Here is a 22,611-nt window from a genome sequence, read left to right on the forward strand (position 1 = left end):
AGAAAACTTGTCAAAAATGAGTGTAGGCTGTGAGTGTCCGCCTGGAAGCTGCAATGTGCTCGTGTGAAGAGCAAGGCTGGGAAGGAAATATACACTTTGGATGGTTCAGTGAGGCATCTCCGGCCCTCCTGATTGGCAAGGCTTCTTTTCCATTTGTATGTGTCCAGGAACAGTTTACAGGCAAAAACATCCATTTCATCCCTCTGGGTCTTTATGCTCTAGATACCGGTGTAGGAAGCAATCCAGTCTCGGAAGGCCGTCACTCTAGTATAAACACCAGGCTTGTTGGGTTGGCCACATTCATCTCCCCAGCTCACTACTCCAGCCAGGTACCAGATGTCTCTGACGTCCGGAGTAACAAGTGGGCCTCCGGAGTCACCCTAAAGAAAAAGATTGTTCTTAGCCAAGATAAACTGTAATGAACGTAGTAATTTTCAAGTATGAGCAGGGAGGGTTCAGCTACCTCCAAAAAGGAGTTCGGCTGCTGGAAGAGCAGCGTAGGCCTCAGGTTTCAGTACTCAAACAGAAGTCTTCATTTAGCTAAAGACTGAACAGTACTGTGGACTTCCCTGACACACCATCTCATTGAAATTGTCTAACCCACCAGAAAGCGGTGAATAATCTACTACTGAGAAAAAGACAGGCATGAGCTTTGAGAATCCACTGAGACACTAATACTTGAGGCTGGAGAAATTGCTCAACTACAGAGACCTGAATTTGGTTCCTAGTACTTAGAACACCCTGCTCACAAGTGCCCATAATTCCAGCTGCACGGAGAGCCAACACTCTGGGCTTCCATGGGTATCTGCACTCACGTGCACACACTGACACACATGCACACATAGTAAAAAAATAGTAATAATAAATAAATATTTAAAAACAGCATTTTACAATCCTGAGTTTGTGGTGGCAATTAAATTTTCAGCTCACACTAATTACAGTAAACATGAATAGAAATGGCTCTGAAGTGGAAATTTGAAAATAAATTTGGACAAGAGTTTAATTTGGGAGATGTGAATCTTTGGGGAAGTCATTAAAACAATTTCAGTTAATTTTTTTAAGATGGTGTATTTTAATGGGAATACAGACAACAAGGGAAAAAATTCATATGATGTCTGAATTTTAAATTATCTGAGGAGGCATCCGTATTATGTTTCTGCCAGTGACCGCTACTTGGCACCAGCAACAGTACTGGAGTTTGGTGGATACGTATGGGGTGGATCCCCAGGTGAGGCAGTCTCTGGATGATCTTTCTTCAACCCCTGCTCCACTCCAAAGAAGAAAAAGTTAATACCAGTGGACTATAATAAGGCACATATCACATACATGTATTTACATAAATAAGTTAGAGGAATTGCTAAATTCTTTTTCTACAAAGAAATAGTCAAGAGTAGTAGTAGATAAATAAGATAGAATTCCAAAACAATTAATTATGTGATTTTACATAACATTCTGAAAATCAAAGGATTATAGAGATAGGGAAAAATAGGGAAGGCCAAGAGTTTATTACCCATTGTAGGTGTTCAGGGTGATGGAAGAAGCTTCGTATTAACTGCAATGGCAATTTCATACATTTATTGGCAAATGGCAAAATACCATAATGCCTAGATGCATATTTTTGGGCATTGCCAACTCTCTGGATTTCACATAATTACATTTCCCTATAGTTTTATCATAGCTATGTGAGTGTAACCATGGAAGAAAATTGGATAAAGGGGATCCAATGGCAGGCAACAGTCAGAGACAGTCTCTGCTCCAATTCTTTACAGAGCCTGTGCCACATGCTGTTATATCTCGTGTGTGTGTGTGTGTGTGTGTGTGTGTGTGTGTTTGTGTGTGTGTGTGTCGAGGGCTGGCAAGAACGCTCAGTACCTCAAGATCATTTGCCACCAAGCCTGGCTCCCTGCACTCAATTCCTGGAACAGGACTACAGAAGAAGAGAACCTGCTCTAGAAAGTTGTCCTTGGCCTGGAACTCCATGGGAAGAACAAAATTACTAACTAGCCAAGCCCACCACAGCTCCCAGGGACTAAAACACCAACCAATGAGTTTGCATGGAGACCCATGGCTTCAGGTGCATATGCAACAGAGGATGCCATTGTCTGGCATCAATGGGAGGAGAGGCCTTTGATCCATCGTTTTCCCAATGTAGGGGAACGCCAAGGTGCTGAGGTGGGAAAGGGCTGAGGTGGGAAAGGGCGGGTGGGAAAGGAAGCACCTTCATGGAGGGAGTATGGGACTGGGGGGAAGGGGAAACCATCTCAAATGTAAATACAAAGAATATTCAATTTTTTTAAAAAGAAATAAGAAAAAAATTGTCCTTGGCTTCTACATGCATATCATGCTACCTGAATGCCCCCCCACCCACACACACGAGATAAAACAGCATGTGGCACAGGCTCTGTAAAGAATTGGAGCAGAGACTGTCTCTGACTGTTGCCTGCCATTGGATCCCTTTCCCCTGGCTGGACTGCCTGGTCGGGCCTCAGTGGGGGAGGGTGTGCTTAGTCCTGATGTGACTTGATGGCCTAGGGGCAGGAGATACACAAGGGGAACTTTTCCTTCTCTGAGAAGGAAGGGGGAGGGTAATGAGGGGAGAAATTTGTGAGGGTGAGTCTGGAGAAAAGGAGGAAGAGGCTGAGACCAGGATGTAAAGTGAATAAATGAATTACAGGAAAAAATAAAAATAGAAGAAGACATGTGACTCTTCTCTGAAATGTATGCAGCTTCCTGTGAATCTGTCACTATTTTGAAATGAAAGCTGAACGAGTCATTGTACAGTATACTAAGGGGCAAGCCCTTACCTGGCATGCATCTTTTTCCCCTTTTAAGAAACCAGCACACAGCATCCTAGGAGTGATGGCACCATTGTAGGACTGAGGCTGGTTGCAGGTTTGGGTGTCTATGTAGTCCACCTGTACTTGCCGAAGGTAATTCTGGGTGAAACCTGGAAAGGTAGCAGTCATTCTGGAGGTACATGTATTTTATAAACCTCAAAAAAAAAAAAAAAGATAAGATGGCAGTATGTGTGTGTGTGTGTGTGTGTGTGTGTGTGTGTGTGTATGAGTGTGTGTGTGTACAGGTATGTGTGTGTGCATGTGTGTGTCCAGGTGTGTTCGTGCAGGTATGTGTGCCTAAATGTGAGTGTGTTCATGTGTGTGTGCATTGCATGGGTGTGTATGTGTGTGTGAGTATATTGTGTGTGCATGTGTGTGTCTGTGCAAGAGTGTGTGTGTGCGTGCATGTTTTAAGAAAAAGTTGGGAATGGTTGTTTATTTGTTTGCTTGCTTTTTGAGACAGGATTCTTCTGTGTGTATCTCTGGCTATCCTGGAACTCATTCTGTAGACCAGGGTGGCCTTGAACCCACAGAGATCTGCCAGCCTCTGTCTCCTAAAGTCTGAGGTTAAAGGGATAAGTCACTACTACTTGAAGAACAGTAATATTTGATGAAATACTTTCTAACTAGTTTAAATAAACATTTTAGTGCCTAATTAAAAAACCTCAAGTTTTTTAAGCTCCACAAGATTGTGTTTGGGAGAACAGCTGCCTAGTTAGTTAATCTTCTAATTGGATATATAATCAAATCCTAATTTCTCACAAGGCTAATTGTCTAATAAGAAATTCAGTAAAAAACAGTTCTGGGGAGGCAGAGGCAGGTGGATTCTGGGGGTTTGTTGGCCACCAGTCTAACTGAAACATGTAGCTACAGGTTTAGTAGGACATCCTATCAAAAACATACATGACAGCTCATGCTGGTGGGGATGTGGAGCAAGAAGCACCCTCCTCTCCTCCACTTCTGGTGGGAGTGTAAACTTCTACAGAAACTTTTCAAATAAACATGACAGTTCCTCAGAAAACTGAAAATCAATATACTTCAAGACCCAGCTGTATCACTCTTGGGCATATACCCCAAGGATGCTCCAACCTACCACAAGGGCAGTTGTTCAACTATGTTCACAGCAGCTTTATTCATAACACCCAGAAACTCAGCACAACCTAGATGCCCCTCAACAAAAGAAAAGATAAAGAAAATCTTCACTTTGGAGGTAGAGGCAGGTGGATCTTCATTAGTTTAAAGACACACTGGTCTACAGAGTGAGTTCCAGGCAGCCAAGGCTACACAGAGAGGAGGAGAGAGAGAGAGAGAGAGAGAGAGAGAGAGAGAGAGAGAGAGAGAGAGAGAGAGAGAGAGAATCGGCGAGAAGGAGGGAAGGAGGGAGAGAGAGAGCAAGAGAAAGAGGGAAGGAGAGAGCAAGAGAGAGAGGGAGGGAGGGAAAGAACAAGAGAGAGGGAGGGAGAGAATGAAGGGGGAGGGAGAGAGAGCAAGAGAGAGGGAGGGAGGGAGGGAGAAAAAGAGAAAGAAAGGGATAGAGAGCAAAAGAGAGGGAGGGAGGGAAGAGGAGAGAGCAAGAGAGAGGGAGGGAGAGTGAGAGCAAGAGAGAGGGAGGGAAGGAGGAAGGGAGAGAGAGAAAAGGAGGGAGGGAGAGAGAGATAGAGCAAAAGAAAGGGAGGGAGGGAGGGAGGGAAGGAAAGAGCAAAAGAGAGAGGGAAGAAGGGAGAGGGAGAGCAAGAGAGAGGGAGAAGAAAGTAAAATAAATTTGGTACATTTCGACAAGAAAGTATCACAATTACTCAACTGTTAGAAACAATGGCAAAATAAAATCTGCAAGCAAATAGACAGAACTAAATAAAAAAATCATCCTGAGAAACAACCCAAACATGGTGTGCACTCACACATAAGTAGGTGTTAACTGTTACATAACAGATAGTCATTACAGAATCCCTAGACCCAGAGAGGCTAGGTAACAAGAAGGAGAGTATAGAACTCCCTGGGAAGGGTGAACTGGGGGCAGATAGGGGTGGGAACAGGAGGAATCAGGAACAGAAGAAGAGGAATACTGGGGGACAGTACTGGAATCGGGAGGCACTGGGGTGGTGGTGACCCTGAAGTGTAGTGCAGTGAAAATTCTCTGGAGTCTATGAGAGTGACTCTAGCGAATACTCCTAGTGAGGGGGGATGTGGATCTTGAACTGGCCGTATTCTCTATCCAGGCAAGGCTTCCAGCAGTGGGACTGGGACATCAACCCAGTCACAAAACCTTTGGCCAATAGTCTGTCCTTCCTGCAAGATAAGCAGGGATAACAGTGGCACCGAACGTGTGGGAGTGACCAACCAGTGTCTGGTCCAGTTTGCGGATGAAAGGGAACCATGTCAGACACTGTATGAATATCCATGAACTAGAGGATAGACAAGCCAGAGACATGGGATAGAAACACACCTAACTGGGGAGAAACGGGCCAGTTATTCCTAATGAAATTCTGCTAGACTCATAGATCAGTCACTAAGCCCCATTGTCATCAAAGAGGCCTCATCCAACAACTGATGAAAACAGATGCAGAGACCCACAGCCAAACACAGGGGAACCCTGAGGAGGATGGGGAGGAAGAATTATAGGAGCAAAAGGGATCAATGATACTGCAAGAACATGGCCCACAGAATCAACTAAACAGAGTTCATAGGATCTCCCAGAGACTGAACCATCATGGTCCTCCTAAGAGTCTGAGCTAATTTGGTGTTCTTGTGGGACTCCTAAAATTCCAACTCCTTTTCCCCAATTGTGATTGTTTCTGTCCTGGGTCTCTGGCTGTCTAGCCTATGGTTCCTGGACATTCAGGCAGTGACAGGCATGGGTCAGGCCTCAAGTTGGACCAGTCATTGGCTGGCCACTCCCACAAGTTCTGTCTTACTACTACCCCTTGTGTGTGAAGGGTTGTCACTGACTCTTTTGCTTGCTCTTGGGACTCTTCTCCTATGGGCTGCCTTTTCCAGCCGTGATATGATGGTTTATGCCTAGGTTTATTATAACTCGTGATGCTGGGCTGGGGAGATGACTCAGTGGTTAAGAGCACTGACTGCTCTTCCAGAAGTCCCGAGTTCAATTCCCAGTAACTACATGGTGGCTCACAGCTATCTGTGATGGTATCTGATGCCCTCTCTTGGTGTGTCTGAAGGGAGTGACCATGTACTCACAAATATAAGATATATAAATCTTAAAAGAAATAACTTGTGGTGCCATATCTGGTTGATAGCCCTGAAGAGAAAGAGAGGAGTGGAGAGAGGGAAACTGTGGTTTGAATGTAATGTATGAGAGAGAGATTTAAAAAATTAAAAAAAAAACCTGTTTCTAAATAAATAAGGTAGAAAAGAATGAGTAAAACCATCTGTCACCACCCTCTGGTCTATACACACACTCACGTCACACCAAGCATATACACGCATGCATGCACACATGCGCACACCCTACGGTACACACACTCATTGAAAAAAACTAAAGAAATTCAGTGGCCAACAGGCATATCTGCTCCTTCACATACCTCACAATACTTATGGTAACGGAAGCAATGCAATAGATAGAGGCAGTGGCCAGAAAGAATGCATGTGTCTTCTAAGTGACACAAAGCCTGCCTTAGCCTGAGTCCACACACACAGCACATTTTTTATAGCTCTCAGTTCTTTAACTGCCTTGGAACTCCAAATTAAGTCAATGCGACATGATTTGATTTTTTTTTTTCTGATGCTCACCATCATTTTTCAGTGCTCCAAATCCTGTCACAAACATCCTCTGCCCCGGCTGAAACTTATGGTTTGCATCAGGGAGACAAACCTTATGCACTGCATTTGTGCACGGGACTGGCTTAGACAGCTCTGCAAGTGCAATGTCATAGTCGTGTGATGGGTACTTGTATTTCTCATGAACAATTATCCTCCGGAGGCCTGTCCTCCGTTTTGGAGGTTGTAATGATGCCCCAAAGGTAGCGGTCCATCTGGATGGGTCTTTGTGCCTATCAAAAAATAGATAAATAAATAAAATAACTGATAATAATTATAGCTTACCTTGATACTAATGTAATAATTTGTAAGGACTGATTGTATCTACAGGTATCAGTATAAGAATTTTTAAGTCATAGTTCATAACAATAGACAGAAACTCTTTTCAGTCTGAGAGCTGGACCCGGGGTTCAGGCAAAGCAGAAAATACACAAAGGTGCTTTTTCTAGGTCAAATGTAACACCCTGCACTCTGCTGCCTACTGCAGATCCAGAGGCCAAAGGGGACTTAAAGCTCCATATTCTTTAGCAAAGTATCATAAACTTATCAATGAGTAATTACACCCCAGCAGTGTACTTTGGCAACGTTTTCCTTTCCAGAGACCATAAAACCTTTCTTGAGATCACCACGATGTCTTATGATAAATGCGTTATTTTTGATGTGTACCAAACTTTCTCAAAAGTTCATCAACTGTTTCATAAATATAAATGTGAAATCACACTCACTTCCCTTCGCCCCCGTCCTCAATGGTCAGGACTTACGTTCGAAAGCAGTGAGCAGCACTCACGAGCCATGTGTTGCTGATCAAAGTTGCTCCACAGCGATGAGACCCCTCCCACTGCAGGCTGCTTTGCCAAGGCCACTCTCCCTCCTCTGCCGGAGTCCCACCGACGATCCTCACGCTAGTCTCTGCTGAAGACTTATTCCGCCGTGTCCCACAGCCTGCCAAGTAGACAAGAGACACAAATCGGCAGTTGTGTAAGGATCCCAGTTTTCTTTGATCTTGCAACCTAATAGCTCGCGCATGCCCCATGTTTTTGTCACTCTGTAAATAACATTTTATTTAACCAGCTCCTATTCGTGTTGTGAAACTTTCTTCAGAAAAATATATTTGTCTTAGACCTCTCTATCAATTTCTCTGCTTCTAAACTAAGTTAGTTAAGACTTCTTCCATGCTTCCTCAGTGACAGCACAAACAATGACAGTCCATCTGTCTGTCGGCCATTTTGCCGTTATTCTCCCGCAAAATCACTTACAACTGAGTTTCTTCTCGGCCCGGGTTCCACTGCCACTGAGAATCAAAAGAGTTTTCCTTACGAGTGACTATCCTGTGCATCATAGAAAAACTTACTTTAGCTCCTTCTAATCGAGACAAACTAGACCTCAGTGATATTTCCTCATAGTCATGATGAAAAGGCTACAACGGTGCATGATGCCTTCTGCAACAGAAAGACCCTGGGATGGAGACTTGAGTTCGTCTCAAGCATCTTAGTTAGATCAGAGTGTAAGCTGCTTTAGGCCGGCCCATGCTGCCCGTTTGTATCCCTTTTGGCTAACACAGATCCAGCGCCTCCTAGACTTCTAATCATGACTGAATGTGTCATTTCTATAGTGGAATTAAATGTTTCATTCTAGGTTAGTGACATTTATGAATTAATCAACACTCTCAGCTTTTATTTTAGTTAATTACATTTATTTGCTTCATGCGTATGTGTTTGTATCTACATACTGTACCAGTGTATGTGAATTTGTGTGTGTGTGAATGTGTGTGTGTGTGTGTGTGTGTGTGTGTGTGTGTGTGTGTGTGAATATGTGTATGAAGGCTAGAGGAAAGCCTGCAGTAGTTGGTTCTCTACTTCCTCCATGTGAGTCCCAGGGATTTAATTCAGGTTGTCAGACTTAGCAACAAGTGCCTTTCCCTGCTAGACCATCTTACCATCCCTCCTTTCATTTAAAAAAAATAAATATCCTGTTACAAATTTTGTAACTATTAAATGTGTTCTTTGAATAAGTATAATTGCTCTGCTATAAGAGAATGAATGAGTAGGTCTATAAATTTCTAGATCTTTAAATTTTCATATTTAATTTCATCAAATATACCACAGTCCACGATTACCTGCAATTGTTATTGTAAACAAGCAATGTTGAAATGTTTTTATTTAGAGTAGATTGAGATTTATTTTATGTCGCTAGGTAATAAATAAATAGATAGATAGATAGATAAAAAATAAATAAATAACACAAGCAAAGAGTGGTTTTGCTTCTTCTTCAACAGTTGTTTAACTCACTCTCCTCCTTCCCCATGGCCACAGGCGCCTGTACATCTGAAATTCCCCCAGTCTTGCTATTACTTAGTGGATCTCAGAGACAAAACAAAAGGCCACGAGCTACGTACAAATCATGCAAACTATTGTCTCTGGAAAACCAACACAAGACACGTGTAAATGTTCTAGAGTATTACCTTCCTGCAGTAAGGAAACCCAATCTTAATGAGTGTGTTCAACTTACAGTGGTTGAGATAGTTGTCTGATTCTGTCTTGTTGATTTCTGAAATACACACAAATAATGAATAAGATGGGGGAGTAAACCAGGATCCCACTGTCTGAGCTTCTCAACGCCAGACAGCTGATAAAACTCTAGGATGGTGTCCCTGGGTTATAAAGAAATAAATGTAGCTAGGCTGTCACAGACACGCGTGTTTTCACCATTTCAAAGAGGAAAGGGGTGTGAACAATGAGTCTGGAGCTCCGGTGTACTTAAGAAGCATGTGGACCACTTGTTGATAATGTAAATTACTGTTGCATTTCTCAATGACTCTGATTCAGGAGTTTTGTGTTGAAATCTAAGGATATGTGTTTTATACCAGGAAATAAGATTCTGGAAGTCTATACCCCCTTCTTAATAAATACCTAATCAAACTGCAGTGTTGATTCCCTAAATGCAATGGTGGTTTTACAAAGCATCGCTTCAGAATATTTTATCATCTACATAGCATAGTTCCAACATGTGGCACAATGCTCAACTCCATGATCATATTTAAAAATAATGTCACTCCTCTCTAACTTTTCTTTATGCTAGGGATTTAGACATATAGACTGCCCCCATACTCATAATCAATTCACCCAATCCTTATCTTGGTAACCCTTGGCAGTCAGAACCTAACCATATGTAAACATTTGCCCCAATAAAGGGTAAAGAATATATTAAGCATTCACATTTCTTGACTTAATAGTTTTACAGTGGTCAGAACTATTATATTCTCTTTGAACACATATGGCAAAACAGGTTTGTAAATGCAAAAAAATATTAAAATATTAGTTTTCCTTTTTGTGTTTAACAATTTGGATATACTGAAAATTTTATTACAGACACTCTTTTTTACCTTCTCCCTCTGACCATTGTGGGGAAAATGGAAGACACAAGGAGGATTGAATATTGAGTCTTAGGAACTGTTCAGGTACTCAACAGTCTGTTTTCAATAATCCATTCTCTACTTCAACTTCTTTCTAAAAACTCTGGTTTTGTCTGTTCCCATACTGGGAATAGCTTTCTCGCTTGGTTCTACACCATTCTGCTACTACCCTGAATAATTTAATAATTTTATCTTGTAGCTAGTGCTTTGAAAATGAAGTCTGGTGAGATATTCGAACACGGCATGAACAGAGGAGGCATGTGGGACTTGTGTGTCTTTGCAGGTATTAGTCATGATGCTCTCTGTGAAGTCAGAATCCTGGAAACCACCCAACATGGGGGAGCACAGCAAGACTCAGAACAAGTCCCAGACCGATGTGTTAAACTCAGCATCAAGAATGGAGGGGGACTGGCAATAGAAGAGGGCATGTCTGTGTTTGAACTAGAAATTTCTAGAACTCATGAAGAAAGCAATGGCATTCTAAGAAGCAAAATGTTTTTTGTGCGTATTAAGTAATAGTTTTTATCTGAAAATAGTGGCACTGAAAAGAAAGATAAGGAAATATAGCCCTTTTTCTACCCAGCCTTTCTTCTCATCAATAAGCCAAAGCTTTTAAAGAATGTGTCTTATATAGAGGATCAATGTAAGGACATTCCCAAAGATGACAAAAACCAATGGTGCTCTAAAATAGTTTGGTATCTGCATGTGTTAAAAGTCATGCATCTTCTTATGTGCTTTAAATCTCTCTAGATTACCTAAAATTCCTGACAACACAAAGTCTAAGCAGAAAGTTGTTTTTCACTTTTAAAGAATAACAAGAAAAAATGTGTATAGTCAGTAAGAATGTTTTCTCTGTGCCTGTGTGACTGAATGGATGTGGAGCCCGTAAACCAAGAGGGTGACTGTACATGAACTATAAAATAACATTGCACAGTCCATTGTGGTCCCAGAAAAAGATAAACAAAAATATTTACTTCTACCTGTTCAGTTACAATAGTAAAAAACACAGAAAGATGAACATATATGAATTACAGTTGTTCACTGGAAAATTATCCTAAAAAGCAGCTATGACAACATGTATGTTGAAGCTTTTCTATGTCATACTCTCAGAACATGTGTTGGAAGCTAAAGAATATGCAAAGCTACATTTTCCATATACAATTAGAAACCATATCAACATACAAGGTACAATTAAAAAATGTCCCAGGAGATAATGAAAGCCTGCACAGGAGACTTACACTTGGAACACTTTCGTGAATAAAAATGGTTCGTTAACACCAATTTACTTCCAAAGCAATGACCTCAGTGACAAGGGCAAGAGGATTTTCAACTGAATGCCTAAAGCAATCCTAGAAGTATTCTGTGTAGGAGAAATGAGCAAGGCCACCCAACCTACTTTTAATTTGAACTGATTCAGGATCAACGTTGGGGGGTCCCGGAGCGTATTTCAGCTTCTCACGCAGAACATATTCAATCATTTGATGCACAACATCAGGTTCCTCAGTAGAGCGGATTCGAAAAATCAGCAGCATGTGAGCCAACACCCCATCGTCTTCTTTACTATTGTCCAAAAAGATGAAGAAGGAAGGGAAGCGGGGAGAAGGATAAAAGTGAGGGAGGGAGGAAATTTGGGTGGAATTATTATGCATGGCTCTTGGTTTTCCTTTTTGTATAATGCTGTGTTTTTCATCTTAAGTTCCAAACTTAACAAACACTACCGAGCTCAGCTCCCTTTCCTTCTTTCCAGTCAGACTCACTGTCTCAGTTCCTCTGGTCTGCTAATGTCTTAACTTGTGGGTCTGCTAGCCATTCAGCCTTCCCCTAAGCTTACGCTTCATTGAGGTACAGCATCAAAGGAAGGAAGGGTGAGTAACAAAGGCAGGTTGCTGAGATACAGAAGTGGACACACTGGAAAGCAATGTGGGAAACATAGCTGGTCAGCATAATCATTTTACATTCTGAGGGGTTCAGGTAAAAGGGATGTGACTGGCAACTTCAGGTTTCTCAGTGGGATGATGAGATTCTTGAGTTTGGAGGATTAGCCATGAAAACTTTGGCCAGGTGTGCAAGAACAAGCAAACAGAGGAACTAAGAAAACCATTCAGACTGGATGCAAAAACTTTGGTTTTTTTTTTAAAGGTGCCATATGGATGATGTACTTCTTGAGAGAACAGAAATTTATGAAGTAGACAGAGATCCAAAAAGAATGCCATCTCAAGTACAGAATTATCAGAATGAAGGCCATCCAAGCAATGCCTCAGAGATACCAGCTAAGTGACAGCTCGGAAGACATTCAGTCATTTACGTAATACAATAAACAGTTCTTAACATTTTTGAAAAACATAAATGAAGTGTGTTAAAATACATTATTTAAGGTCTTATGTAGTGTTTTGCCAAATAAATACACACTTGGAATCTCACCACTCAAAAGAAAAAAGGGTTGGGGGGTCAAGGCAAGCCTCTGACTATGCAACAAGACTTGGACCCCAACACAAAGCAACAGTAGTAAATTGTGTTCTGGCATTGCCTATGGAGTAATAATTGATAAGGGTTCTGAAATCCTCTTTGGTAAATGTTTGAGGCATAAAAAAAAGTAGAATAGAAGAAAATGGGCTAAATTAACTGGAATAGGGAGCAGGCAACGCAAGACATGAGACATAAAGATCTCATTGGCCAGGGCACTACTTGCTATTAAATTAGTCCTTGATTTTGATGGTCAGTTTTTTGTAAACATAAACACACATCATAGCATCAGCAACAGTTATACCTCTCTTCTCAGCAGGCATCCTGCAAATTTTCATTTTCAAGTAGGAGACTAAATAAAGTGCACTGAGCTCATGGTTTTCATGGCTTGTTGAACTGAATCATATCACATCATTAGTATTTTAAATATGTCTATTGCTGACCAGGTTAAGAATTTCAGCAATGAGTTAAACCCAGAATCAACATTTTAGATTCAACGTACCTGAACTTTATAATGTGAGCCTTGACAAGTTGTCCCCTTAGTGGAGATTTATGAAATGCATATTTTACCTGTTTAAAGATATTTAAAGCATGTCAACAAGAACAGTTTTCTGAAACTCATCACGTAATCCAATATTCTATAACACTGGACCTCAACCTTACTAATGCTACGACCCTTTAACACAGTTCCTCGTGTTGTGGTGACCCCCCAACTATAAAATTATTTTCATTACTATTGTGTAACTGTAATTTTGCTATGACTATAAATCATAATGTAACATCTGTGTTTTCTGATGGTCTTAGGTGACCCCTGTAAAAGGGTCATTTGACCCTAAGGAGGTCACGACCCACAGGTTGAGAATGATTACTATGTAGACAGTTACAATACAAAACAAAGCAAAAAACAAAAACAAAATACATTGAGCGACATTCACTATGTGCTGAAGCTGAAGATTCCTTTATGGAATCAGTTGGGAGCTGAACTGCTTATTGTGAATGACAGCCACAATGAGGCTAGTGTGGACCTACATGCTCTGTTCTGAAGGAAGAAACTGAACACTGTTTCCTTAAACGTCAATTCATCTCCTAAACCCCAAGTTAAGAACTTCTACTGCAAAAGAAGAAAATAAAGCATCTACTTTAATTTTTCAGATTTTTATCACTGTGATAAAATGTGTAAGCAAAACAACTTAAAGGAGGAAAAAAGATTACTTGGACACCTGGTTTTTGTAGAAAGAATGAAGTAATTCTTCTAAGTAACAATCAGTCACAGGAATGAATGCATGGTGGTGTTGTATGAGGCCGTTACCAAGTGTGCTCACATACTGAGTGGTCAGCTGGGAGCACTCTGAAAATATCCCATAAACTGGAACTCTGAAGAACCACAGCAATAGGATTTCTCTAGTAAGATGGCAGAGGTGTTTGGAGGCAGACACCTCTTGTTACAAATAACTCAAACGAATTGAAGTTTTATTTTTATTTCGTGTACTTTGATGTTTTGTTTGCATGTGTGAGAATGTTATATGACAATACTATAGATACGTCCCAGCACTGATGATTCACTTGGAAGCATTCACTTAAGAATTTACTTGTATCAAGTAATTTCAAAATTATTGTTATTGTTTGTTTGTTTGTTTATTTATTTATTTGTTTGTTTGTTTATTTTGAAGGTGCTAATGATCTTTATTCCTTTAGATTTAAATTTTCCTGAACAGAACACCAATGGCTTATGCTCTCTAAGATCAAGAATAGACAAATGGGACCTCATAAAATTATAAAGCTTCTGTACCACAAAGGACACTGCCATTAGGACAAAATGGCAACCAACAAATTGGGAAAAGATCTTTGCCATTTCTACATTCTATAGAGAGCTAATATCCAATATATACAAAGAACTCAAGAAGTTAGACTCCAGAGAATTAAATAACCCTATTAAAAATTGAGGGACAGAGCTAAATAAAGAATTCTCAACTGAGGAATATCAAATGGCTAAGAAGCACCTGAACATCCTTAGTCATCAGGGAAATGCAAATCAAGGGAAACAAAAATATTCACAGGAGAAAATATGGAGGCAAAGTTTGAAGGAGAGACTGAAGCAAAGGCCATCCAGAGACTGCCCAACTTGGAGATCCAGCCTATATACAGCCACCAAACCCAGACAATATTGCTGATGCCAAGAAGTGCATGCTGACAGGAGCCTGATATAGCTGTCTCCTGAGAGGCTCTGCCAGGGCATGACAAATACAGAGGCAGATGCTCACAGCCAACCATTGAACTGAGAACTGGGTCCCCTGTGGCTAAGTTAGAGAAAGACTGAAGGAACTGAAAAGGTTTGCAACCGCATAAGAACAATACTAACCAACCAGAGCTCCCAGGGACTAAACCACCATTCAAAGAGTACAAATAAACAGACCCTGTGACATCTGTAGCAGAGGATGGCCTTGTAAAGAGAACATCAATGGGAGGAGAAACCCTTGATCCTGTGAAGCCCTTGGTCGATGCCCCAGTGTGGGGGAATATTAGGGTAGGGAGGCAGGGAGGCAAGAGGAGTTGGATGGGTAAGGGTGCATCCCCATAGAAGCAGAGGAGGGGGTTTGAGATAGAATGTTTCTGGAGGGTAAACCTGGAAAGGGGATAATATTTGAAATATAAATAAAATATATCCAATTTAAAAAAAAAAAGAAAGAAAACTCATTTTAGAAAATGTCACAAAAAGGGAGGGGATGACATACTGACTTTCTGAGCCCTGCTGCCTTTGCTTTCTTTACATGAGTATTAACACTAGGGGAGAGATTCTGATATTATGATATTTTCCTTGCAAGGACACATGAAACCAGGATCTGATTTCCATCTCGGTGAGTAAAAGGATGTCATCAGTCCAAGGCTTAGACACGGTTTGAGCACCTCCCAGGGATTCCACCATCATAACTTAATCCCATCATAGTATAGCAAGAGAGTGAAACTCCATACTGTTTAAAGAAGAGGCATTCGGGAAGAGAGTCAGATTAGATATGGTTACTAGGGCAGAGCCCGTGATCAAATCCTGGTGGCTCTGGAGAAGAGAGAGTAGAGACTACACAAATGCTCTCTGTCTCTGACTGGTGATGTGGTAAACCTCCTTCTGAGGCCGACAAGAAGGGAAGACCATCATCAGATGCAACCCCTTGACCTAGAACTTCCCAACCCATGAACCAAAATAAACCTTCTTTCATTGGGAAATAGACTACTGGAGTGTTTCACTATGGCAACAAGAGCAGACCAATACAAGTGATTTCCATCTGTCCCTATTCAGAATACCGAAGCTAGAAGACACTTTGCAAATTATATTAATTTAGTGGCTAAATTGTCATATGAGAATTTGTCCAGAATGAACAAAGGGATCTAGCACACACTGACACATCAGGACTGTCAGTTGGTGGGCGGAGCTGGCTCTTCAGTTCCCTTCCCATCACTTTATACCACAAGTTACCTCAGTAGCCGTGAAACTTCCCACCTGTTGTCTAGGTAACACAGAGATGACAATTTATCACCTGGGCCTTCATTCTTTTAGTCTGTGATACTAATTTTCTCCTTCCGAACTATTCCATTCCTCCCTCAGAAGGACTACTGTTGCCTTTCCACAGCCTTGTGTACCTAAAATGAACACAGTAGATGTGTCTACAAGTAAGCATAGTGTTTAGATATGGGTCTGAATGGATTTAAATCACTACTCCTGCCCCTCAGAGACCCTTCCATAGGTTGTATGTCTATGTGACACCCATGTCTATTGTTCTGGACCCCCTTCAGCCTCACGTGCCCAGAGTTTCTGGACTATGTTGAGCAAGAATAAATATGAAAGTATGGAAAAGTGAGTGGCATTCTTAAATGCCTAGATGGTCCTTGGTTTGGCCTTACAGATATAGTATTCTAAACCGTGTATTGCAAGTTTTCTTCTGGATCCCTTTTGCATGACTTTCTGTCAGTTTTTGTCAGTTTTCAAAGTTGTGCAGGGATCAATTGACTAGCTATTTTAGAAACTAGAACCCCCCCCCCTTTGTCACAAACATGGAGACAAAGCTACTCACCATAGTTTCTATTCTCTGGCTCATTTCTGTGAAGTTTTTAGAAGCCTCTTTTCCAAACTCAGAATACAGCTTGTCACTGGTGAATGGCAACGTGCTGTAGTAATTGTAGGTTCTCCTGTGATCTACAGGGAAAGAGGCAGAGCCCGGCATAGCCTTTATCAGATGTATGAAGCATCTTTAGTACCCTGTTTGCTCATTACGAGAAACACTAAAACAAGAAGGAACACTCCCAGCCTTGGTCACCAGCTCCTCATCTTGCTTCAGGCTCCAGAGCGATCTCCATATAAAGAGAAATACTCATCAGGCTACTTTATGGAGTGGAAAAGCCACCACCTGGTGAAATGCCTTGAGCTCTGGAGTGCTGTGCAAATATCACATGAGAGCTGTGGGCTGGTTACTCACATGTTATCCACTCCTGGTTAGCCCAAAGGATAGCCAGTCATGTCATGTGAATAGACACATCATTCAGAAGATTCCCAGGGATGAATTATTTTACATTAAAGAAATAGAACCCCCCCCATTCAATAAACTATTCATTAATTCTCGACTCTGCTGTGAGAAAATATGTTTTTGATGGAGAAGGAAAAAAATGAGGGAAGGAATTCAGAAAACCGAAACCTCTAGAGAAATTCTAGAGAGGTAGAATTGCCGCTTGGAATAACCTTCCAAAGACAACAAATACGTTAACTGAGCTCTTTTGTCACAGAACTTATGTTCTCCCACTGGGCTTAGGGCCTGTCTTGTCTGCTTCTCATCCACTGTGTCCGGCCTCTGCTGCCAAGTCACACAACCTGCTTTGTTGACCTACTGTAGAGTTAATGCAGTACAGTTTTCCTTTTGTACATAGTAAAGAGTCCGAAACTGGTGTCTACCGTCAGTGAATATTAATGCCTACTGCATTTCCATGATAAACACTGGGCCAAGTGTTATAAATATAATAATAACCTAAGACCGTTGAAAGCAGTTACTGTAAGAAAATGGACTATATCTCACCCAGACTCAGGCTCTTTCTTCTTTTTCCAAACTGATGTTGATGTAGCCAATAATTAATCACTTATTAAATAGTAATGTTACACAGGAGAGGATAAGAGGCCTCTCTGGTCACGTAAGCATAGCTTTTAGAGCATAGCTTTTTTTAATTATATATTTCATCACTTGAATTTATTATTTTGAAGAGGCAAAACATGGTCAACTATCGGTACTACAAGGATCAACCACAGAATGAACTTATGTACTGAAGATTGTACATTTCTCTGTAGATTGAAACAGGCCATAGAGTTTTCATAATAGGAAGCTTCTGATATTATATGCTAGCTCTTGAAATTTAATGAATATTGAATATGTTAAAAATATGCATGAACATGAGTTTGTTGATAATTTTCTAAAAGGCTTGTAATTCTACAACTTATGACGACGATGTTGTTCACAGCACAGAGAATCAGAAGAAAGCCCCGAAGGCACTTGATGGGAGTTATACAAACAATTCTAAGGTGTCCTGGGCTTTATAAAGTAAGGCGTAAAAGGATGCTTTTCCAAATCTCCTCACATTCCTCTCTATCCTGTAATGTGTCTATGGAGTTTGGCACGTGAGTTCTCAACTGCTCATTGTTTTATCTAATCTGTTGTTAGTTTCCACATCCAGATGGTAAGTCATCCAAACAAAATAGGAACATACTAGAATCCATGTTTACTCAGGTGTGCTGTGTGGGTACTGGGGACTGTGCGCTACAGTTTCTGAACTGATCACACAAGCAGTATGATCCTGAAACCAGGTACTCCGAAACATGACCCAGTTTTCTGTGTATGCATATGAGTAAGACCCATAATCTTACAAAACCTGGCTTATGAGAAAATTCAAAGGAGATAGAGAAAGAAGCATTTTTTTTTTCCTCTCACAAAAGGGAGCAAGCCTCTGACATTCCTAGGGCTTTCTTATAAAATCAGACAGTCCTAAAAGTATGCCATTTGTTTTTTATCACTGAGTATTAAATATAGATTTACAATGTACCTAATATATTTCAAGAATCTTCGATTTTGGAGGGAATATGAAAATGAATAAATCATAACCTCCCACATGCATAGAGAGATAACAATGCTTACAACATAATGAGGCTCAGTATATTTAGAACAGATCTGTACTGTAATGTTTTTAGGAACTCTTTTGTATTAGAAGTATTTCAGAGAAATGTCTATTATCAAAATAAAGACACCTCAGTTTTAAAAAACAGCATGTGTATAAACACCACGCAAAAAGATTTGTTTTGAATATTTTTTTCTCTAAACCACCCAAAAGAGATGTATCTATCTTGTTTTGAAAATTGAAATTGTACTTTGTAGATAGGAGAGAAAGATAAGCAGATGGCAGATCACCCTTCCTCTGTACAGAAAAGCACCTTTGTCAAATTCCCAAATAAATTAGAATCAAGTGATTAGCTTCTATGGTTGCAGGGCCTTCAATATCAAAACATAATCTAGTCACACAGGGAGATATTAAATGAATAGATCGTAGTTGAGTCAACTAATTAAAACCCAAGGAACAGGATAGAGAAACTTTAGAAGGGTTGTTATATATCTGTAGTCCCATGAGCACTTGATTAATAACAGCAACTAGGAGTTCTGGCAGTAAGAAACCTGACAACAGAGGGAGCCTCCTCATAATGAACCTCAGTATATCTTGACCTCTGTCATCACTCACATCCCAAGATGAGATCTTAAATGACATAGGCACTTATTTAGCAATACAACATTGTGAACACCTCTCCAATTTAGTACAGAACAGAGCTTAGCCCTACGTAATATTTATTTGAGTGTGTAGCTCATTTATTAGAATGTTAAGATTTTGATAAAATTATCAGTTTAATAATAAAACTCAAGGTTATTATCCTGTGATGTCAGCTCAAGACATTGTATTCTAGCTAACCCATGGTCTCCCCTTATTGAAGATTTCTCTGTCACTTCCTGGTTATTTTGAAAAGTAGCTTTCTGTTCCTAGCAGGAAGCACTATTACATCAAAGATGGAAGGATGGCTCCTCCCAGGTTTCTGAGGATTAAAATAAAAAACAACTAAGCATTCAAAGAGTTCTTAGCTAATGCAAATAAATCACAGTGATGAAGAAATAGCCCTGAGGCAAGCCAAAACAGGAAATTCCATGAGAAACAATTGGAGTAGGTCACGTGACGGCCGAGGCTCTCATACTTACTATATCTGACATAGTGAACTGTGAGTCCAATGCACACTGCCAGGACAATCAGGGATAAGAAAGAGATGAGGCCAATAACCCAGGGCTCCACAGGAGTTCTCTTCCTTGCCCTCACCACAGGTGACCTGAGGAAGAAAGAAAATGGGTGGATTATAAGGAAGCCGTGCCTCATATGCACCTTAGGCAAGTTAGGCACATTCAGATGACAGAGAGGTGCCTTGGCTTCCAGCTGCTGAGAGGAATCCTGCTTCTGAATGCACAGACTTGGGCGAGCAACCTGATTCCTCTGTGCCGCCACATGTCTATTTATAAAAGCAAGAATTAAACAATGGTTCTTATATCCATTTTGGTCCTTTATTGGGACTAAACCGAAGTCCTATAGGTAAAATAATGACAATACATGAGTTTTCTGTAAGAGTTAGCTGTCCTGTGTCTAACCATCTGTGACCAATCTCCAGAGTGGGGCACTGTAGATCTATACATTTAAAGTTTTTTTTCAGACAGTAGAATTTTAAATGGCTTATGAAGTATAGTAAAGCATCAGCTTTCTATCACACTGCAGATCTAATTCTACTTGTCTTCTGATTTTATGATTAAATTCCAAACCAGACCTTGAAAATGTACAGGTGGGATTCTGGAAGAGCTCCAAAGAACCCAGGAGTCTGTGCTAACATTTACCTGTAAGCTTCAGTGATATCAGGGGAGCCCTTTCTGTGTGACATCATCTTCCCCTCAGAGCACACTCCTAACCACTGATTGTAGGCCAGGCTCTGGCTTGGTTGGTAATGTTGCCAGCCATGCAGATTACATATTCTAGTTGGTTAGTAGATTCAAACACTAGGAAAAAATTAAGTCAGTGCTTGGAAAGGCTTTGGGCTATGGTACTGCGTTTTTGGTTTTGTTTTATTTTTTTTAACTAGCTATTTCTCACGTCTATAAATTGAGTAAAATGGGCTTCTTTCTTTCTAGAATGCTACTCTTCCCTTCCAATAAAGGAGGGAGAGAATGGAATGTCCTACTGCAAAAGTCCTGGGTACTGAATCCCATTTAAGAGGATTGTATGCTCTGCTTTTTCATTACCAGCTCTGACTCAGGCTCAAACCATTCAGATGCTGAGCTGAGTTTCTCCACCTGAAGGCTCACGACACCCAGCCTGTGTACAGTACCAACGTGAGGTCAAGCTTCTTGCAAAGTGCAAAGCACCTTGCAACGAGTGCTTTGTTTTTAAACTTATAGAAATCAAGAGGACTCGTTGGCCTGGTGATATAAAAATCACCAGAATATATTTTCACATTGGTCCTGCAGCACAATGGTCATCGCATATTTTTGTCTGGTTACTGTATAGGGAAAAACCAGTATCACCATCTCCACTGCAGATTATAGGACACAGTTGCTAGGCCCAAGGGATCCTACTTGTTTCCCTCCCTTCTTCTGGGATCTTCCCATGGGACGGTAGCCATGGAAACTGCAGTGTCCTCTCTCTAACCTCTTTGATCTCCCTTGAGTAGGGTTCCTAACACCTGTTCCTAGAACGGCAATTACTACAGTATAAAAATACTTTTCCAGGAGGTGCTTACTTTTCCCTGCACACTTGTGCCCAGGAAGCTCCCCAGCCTGACCCCTGTCCCTTCCGTGTCTGAATGCTTGCTATTCGTGTGCTGCAGAAGAAGAAAAATGCATATAGTAGACGTAAGTACGACTTTGTGGTTGATATGGGAAGGGAAGGTTTTCCAACAAAATCTGTGCGTGCCAGATAGAAAATATCAGTTTATGCTCACCGAAAGTAGGTACAATTGTCAGAAGTATATGATAACTCTGCTGATATATGAAATATGATAAGTTGTATTTGTTTGACAGTGGCTTTTAGTCCATATAGAAATTCACGCTAAGCACTCAGCGATGAGGATAAATCTGCTTGTATTAACATGGAAATTGTCAATTATCCATTGAATAAAAAATATAATGATGAATATGAATGAGGTATATTTTGCATTCTAAGGTTTCAAATTATTATATAGTGTGTGCATAATAAAAATTATAGGAGGCACTGAATTATTAACAGTAAAAAGTGGGAGGGCACTTTCATTTGAATTCATACGTGGTTTGGGTTTATGGTAGATCCTTTAAACAATAGTCTTTTGAACTCAGCACAATAATGGAGAAGAGAGAGGTTAAAAAAGAGGAATGATAATTTATAAAGAATAAAAAAAATTACTGAAGCAGATCATAACTGGTATGTGTTCATGTGTATGTGTGTGTCAGTGTGAGTGTGTGTGTGTGTGTGTGTGTGTGTGTGTGCATGTGTAGTCCATTTCACTACTGTGTCAAGACACCGCACTGGCTTCCTTCCTGATCCTCACAATGAGGCAAGAGGAACATTATTGGACGAAGACATAGAATCTAGTAAAAACAATTTGGATAAACAATTATGAGAGTGCGTTTCCAAGTGTTGCCTCCACCCTCGTCACTGTACAGTTATATCCGGAAAGATGCGTACTCCCCACCTTTCTCTGTGTGAAAGCCTGGGATTGTTATTCCCTCTCCTTGCCTGATAAGCTCTGGGAAGGTTTAAATGCCACTGATTTATTACATTTAATGTCTGTGTGAAAAATATATCCAAATGTCAGTAGTGGTCATCATAATTATCCTAATTATCATTAGCAATATTAATGTCCACATTACTAAGACATCCAACATTTGAAACATAATCTCTTCCTTCCCCAATTTATAAAGTTGTTAATCATGCCAATTAACTCGGTTTCTCTTTGCCCTTTATTAAGGTATAATTGATCATTTTAGTGACTTTTTTGAATTGTTTTTTATGCCAGTTAGTTCAGTTTCTTTTTCCTTTTATTAAGGT

At 40.5% G+C, this 22,611-nt stretch overlaps 1 protein-coding gene across 1 annotated transcript; it reads right to left on the reverse strand.

Annotated features, from left to right (window-relative positions):
* Window positions 1-218: 218 nt before the first annotated feature.
* On the reverse strand, window positions 219-20,476 carry TMPRSS11E (transmembrane serine protease 11E; the record flags this gene model as incomplete). Its single annotated transcript, XM_080910188.1, has 10 exons — window positions 219-380; window positions 2,805-2,947; window positions 6,585-6,844; window positions 7,373-7,553; window positions 9,120-9,158; window positions 11,420-11,583; window positions 12,989-13,056; window positions 16,551-16,672; window positions 19,752-20,053; window positions 20,430-20,476. 10 exons carry the CDS (start codon window positions 20,474-20,476, stop codon window positions 219-221), a joined length of 1,488 nt encoding a protein of 495 aa, XP_080766314.1.
* Between the last annotated feature and the right edge of the window lie 2,135 nt (window positions 20,477-22,611).

The sequence above is a fragment of the Micromys minutus genome (assembly GCF_963924665.1).
Source record: "Micromys minutus genome assembly, chromosome: 1".
Classification (NCBI taxonomy): domain Eukaryota; kingdom Metazoa; phylum Chordata; class Mammalia; order Rodentia; family Muridae; genus Micromys; species Micromys minutus.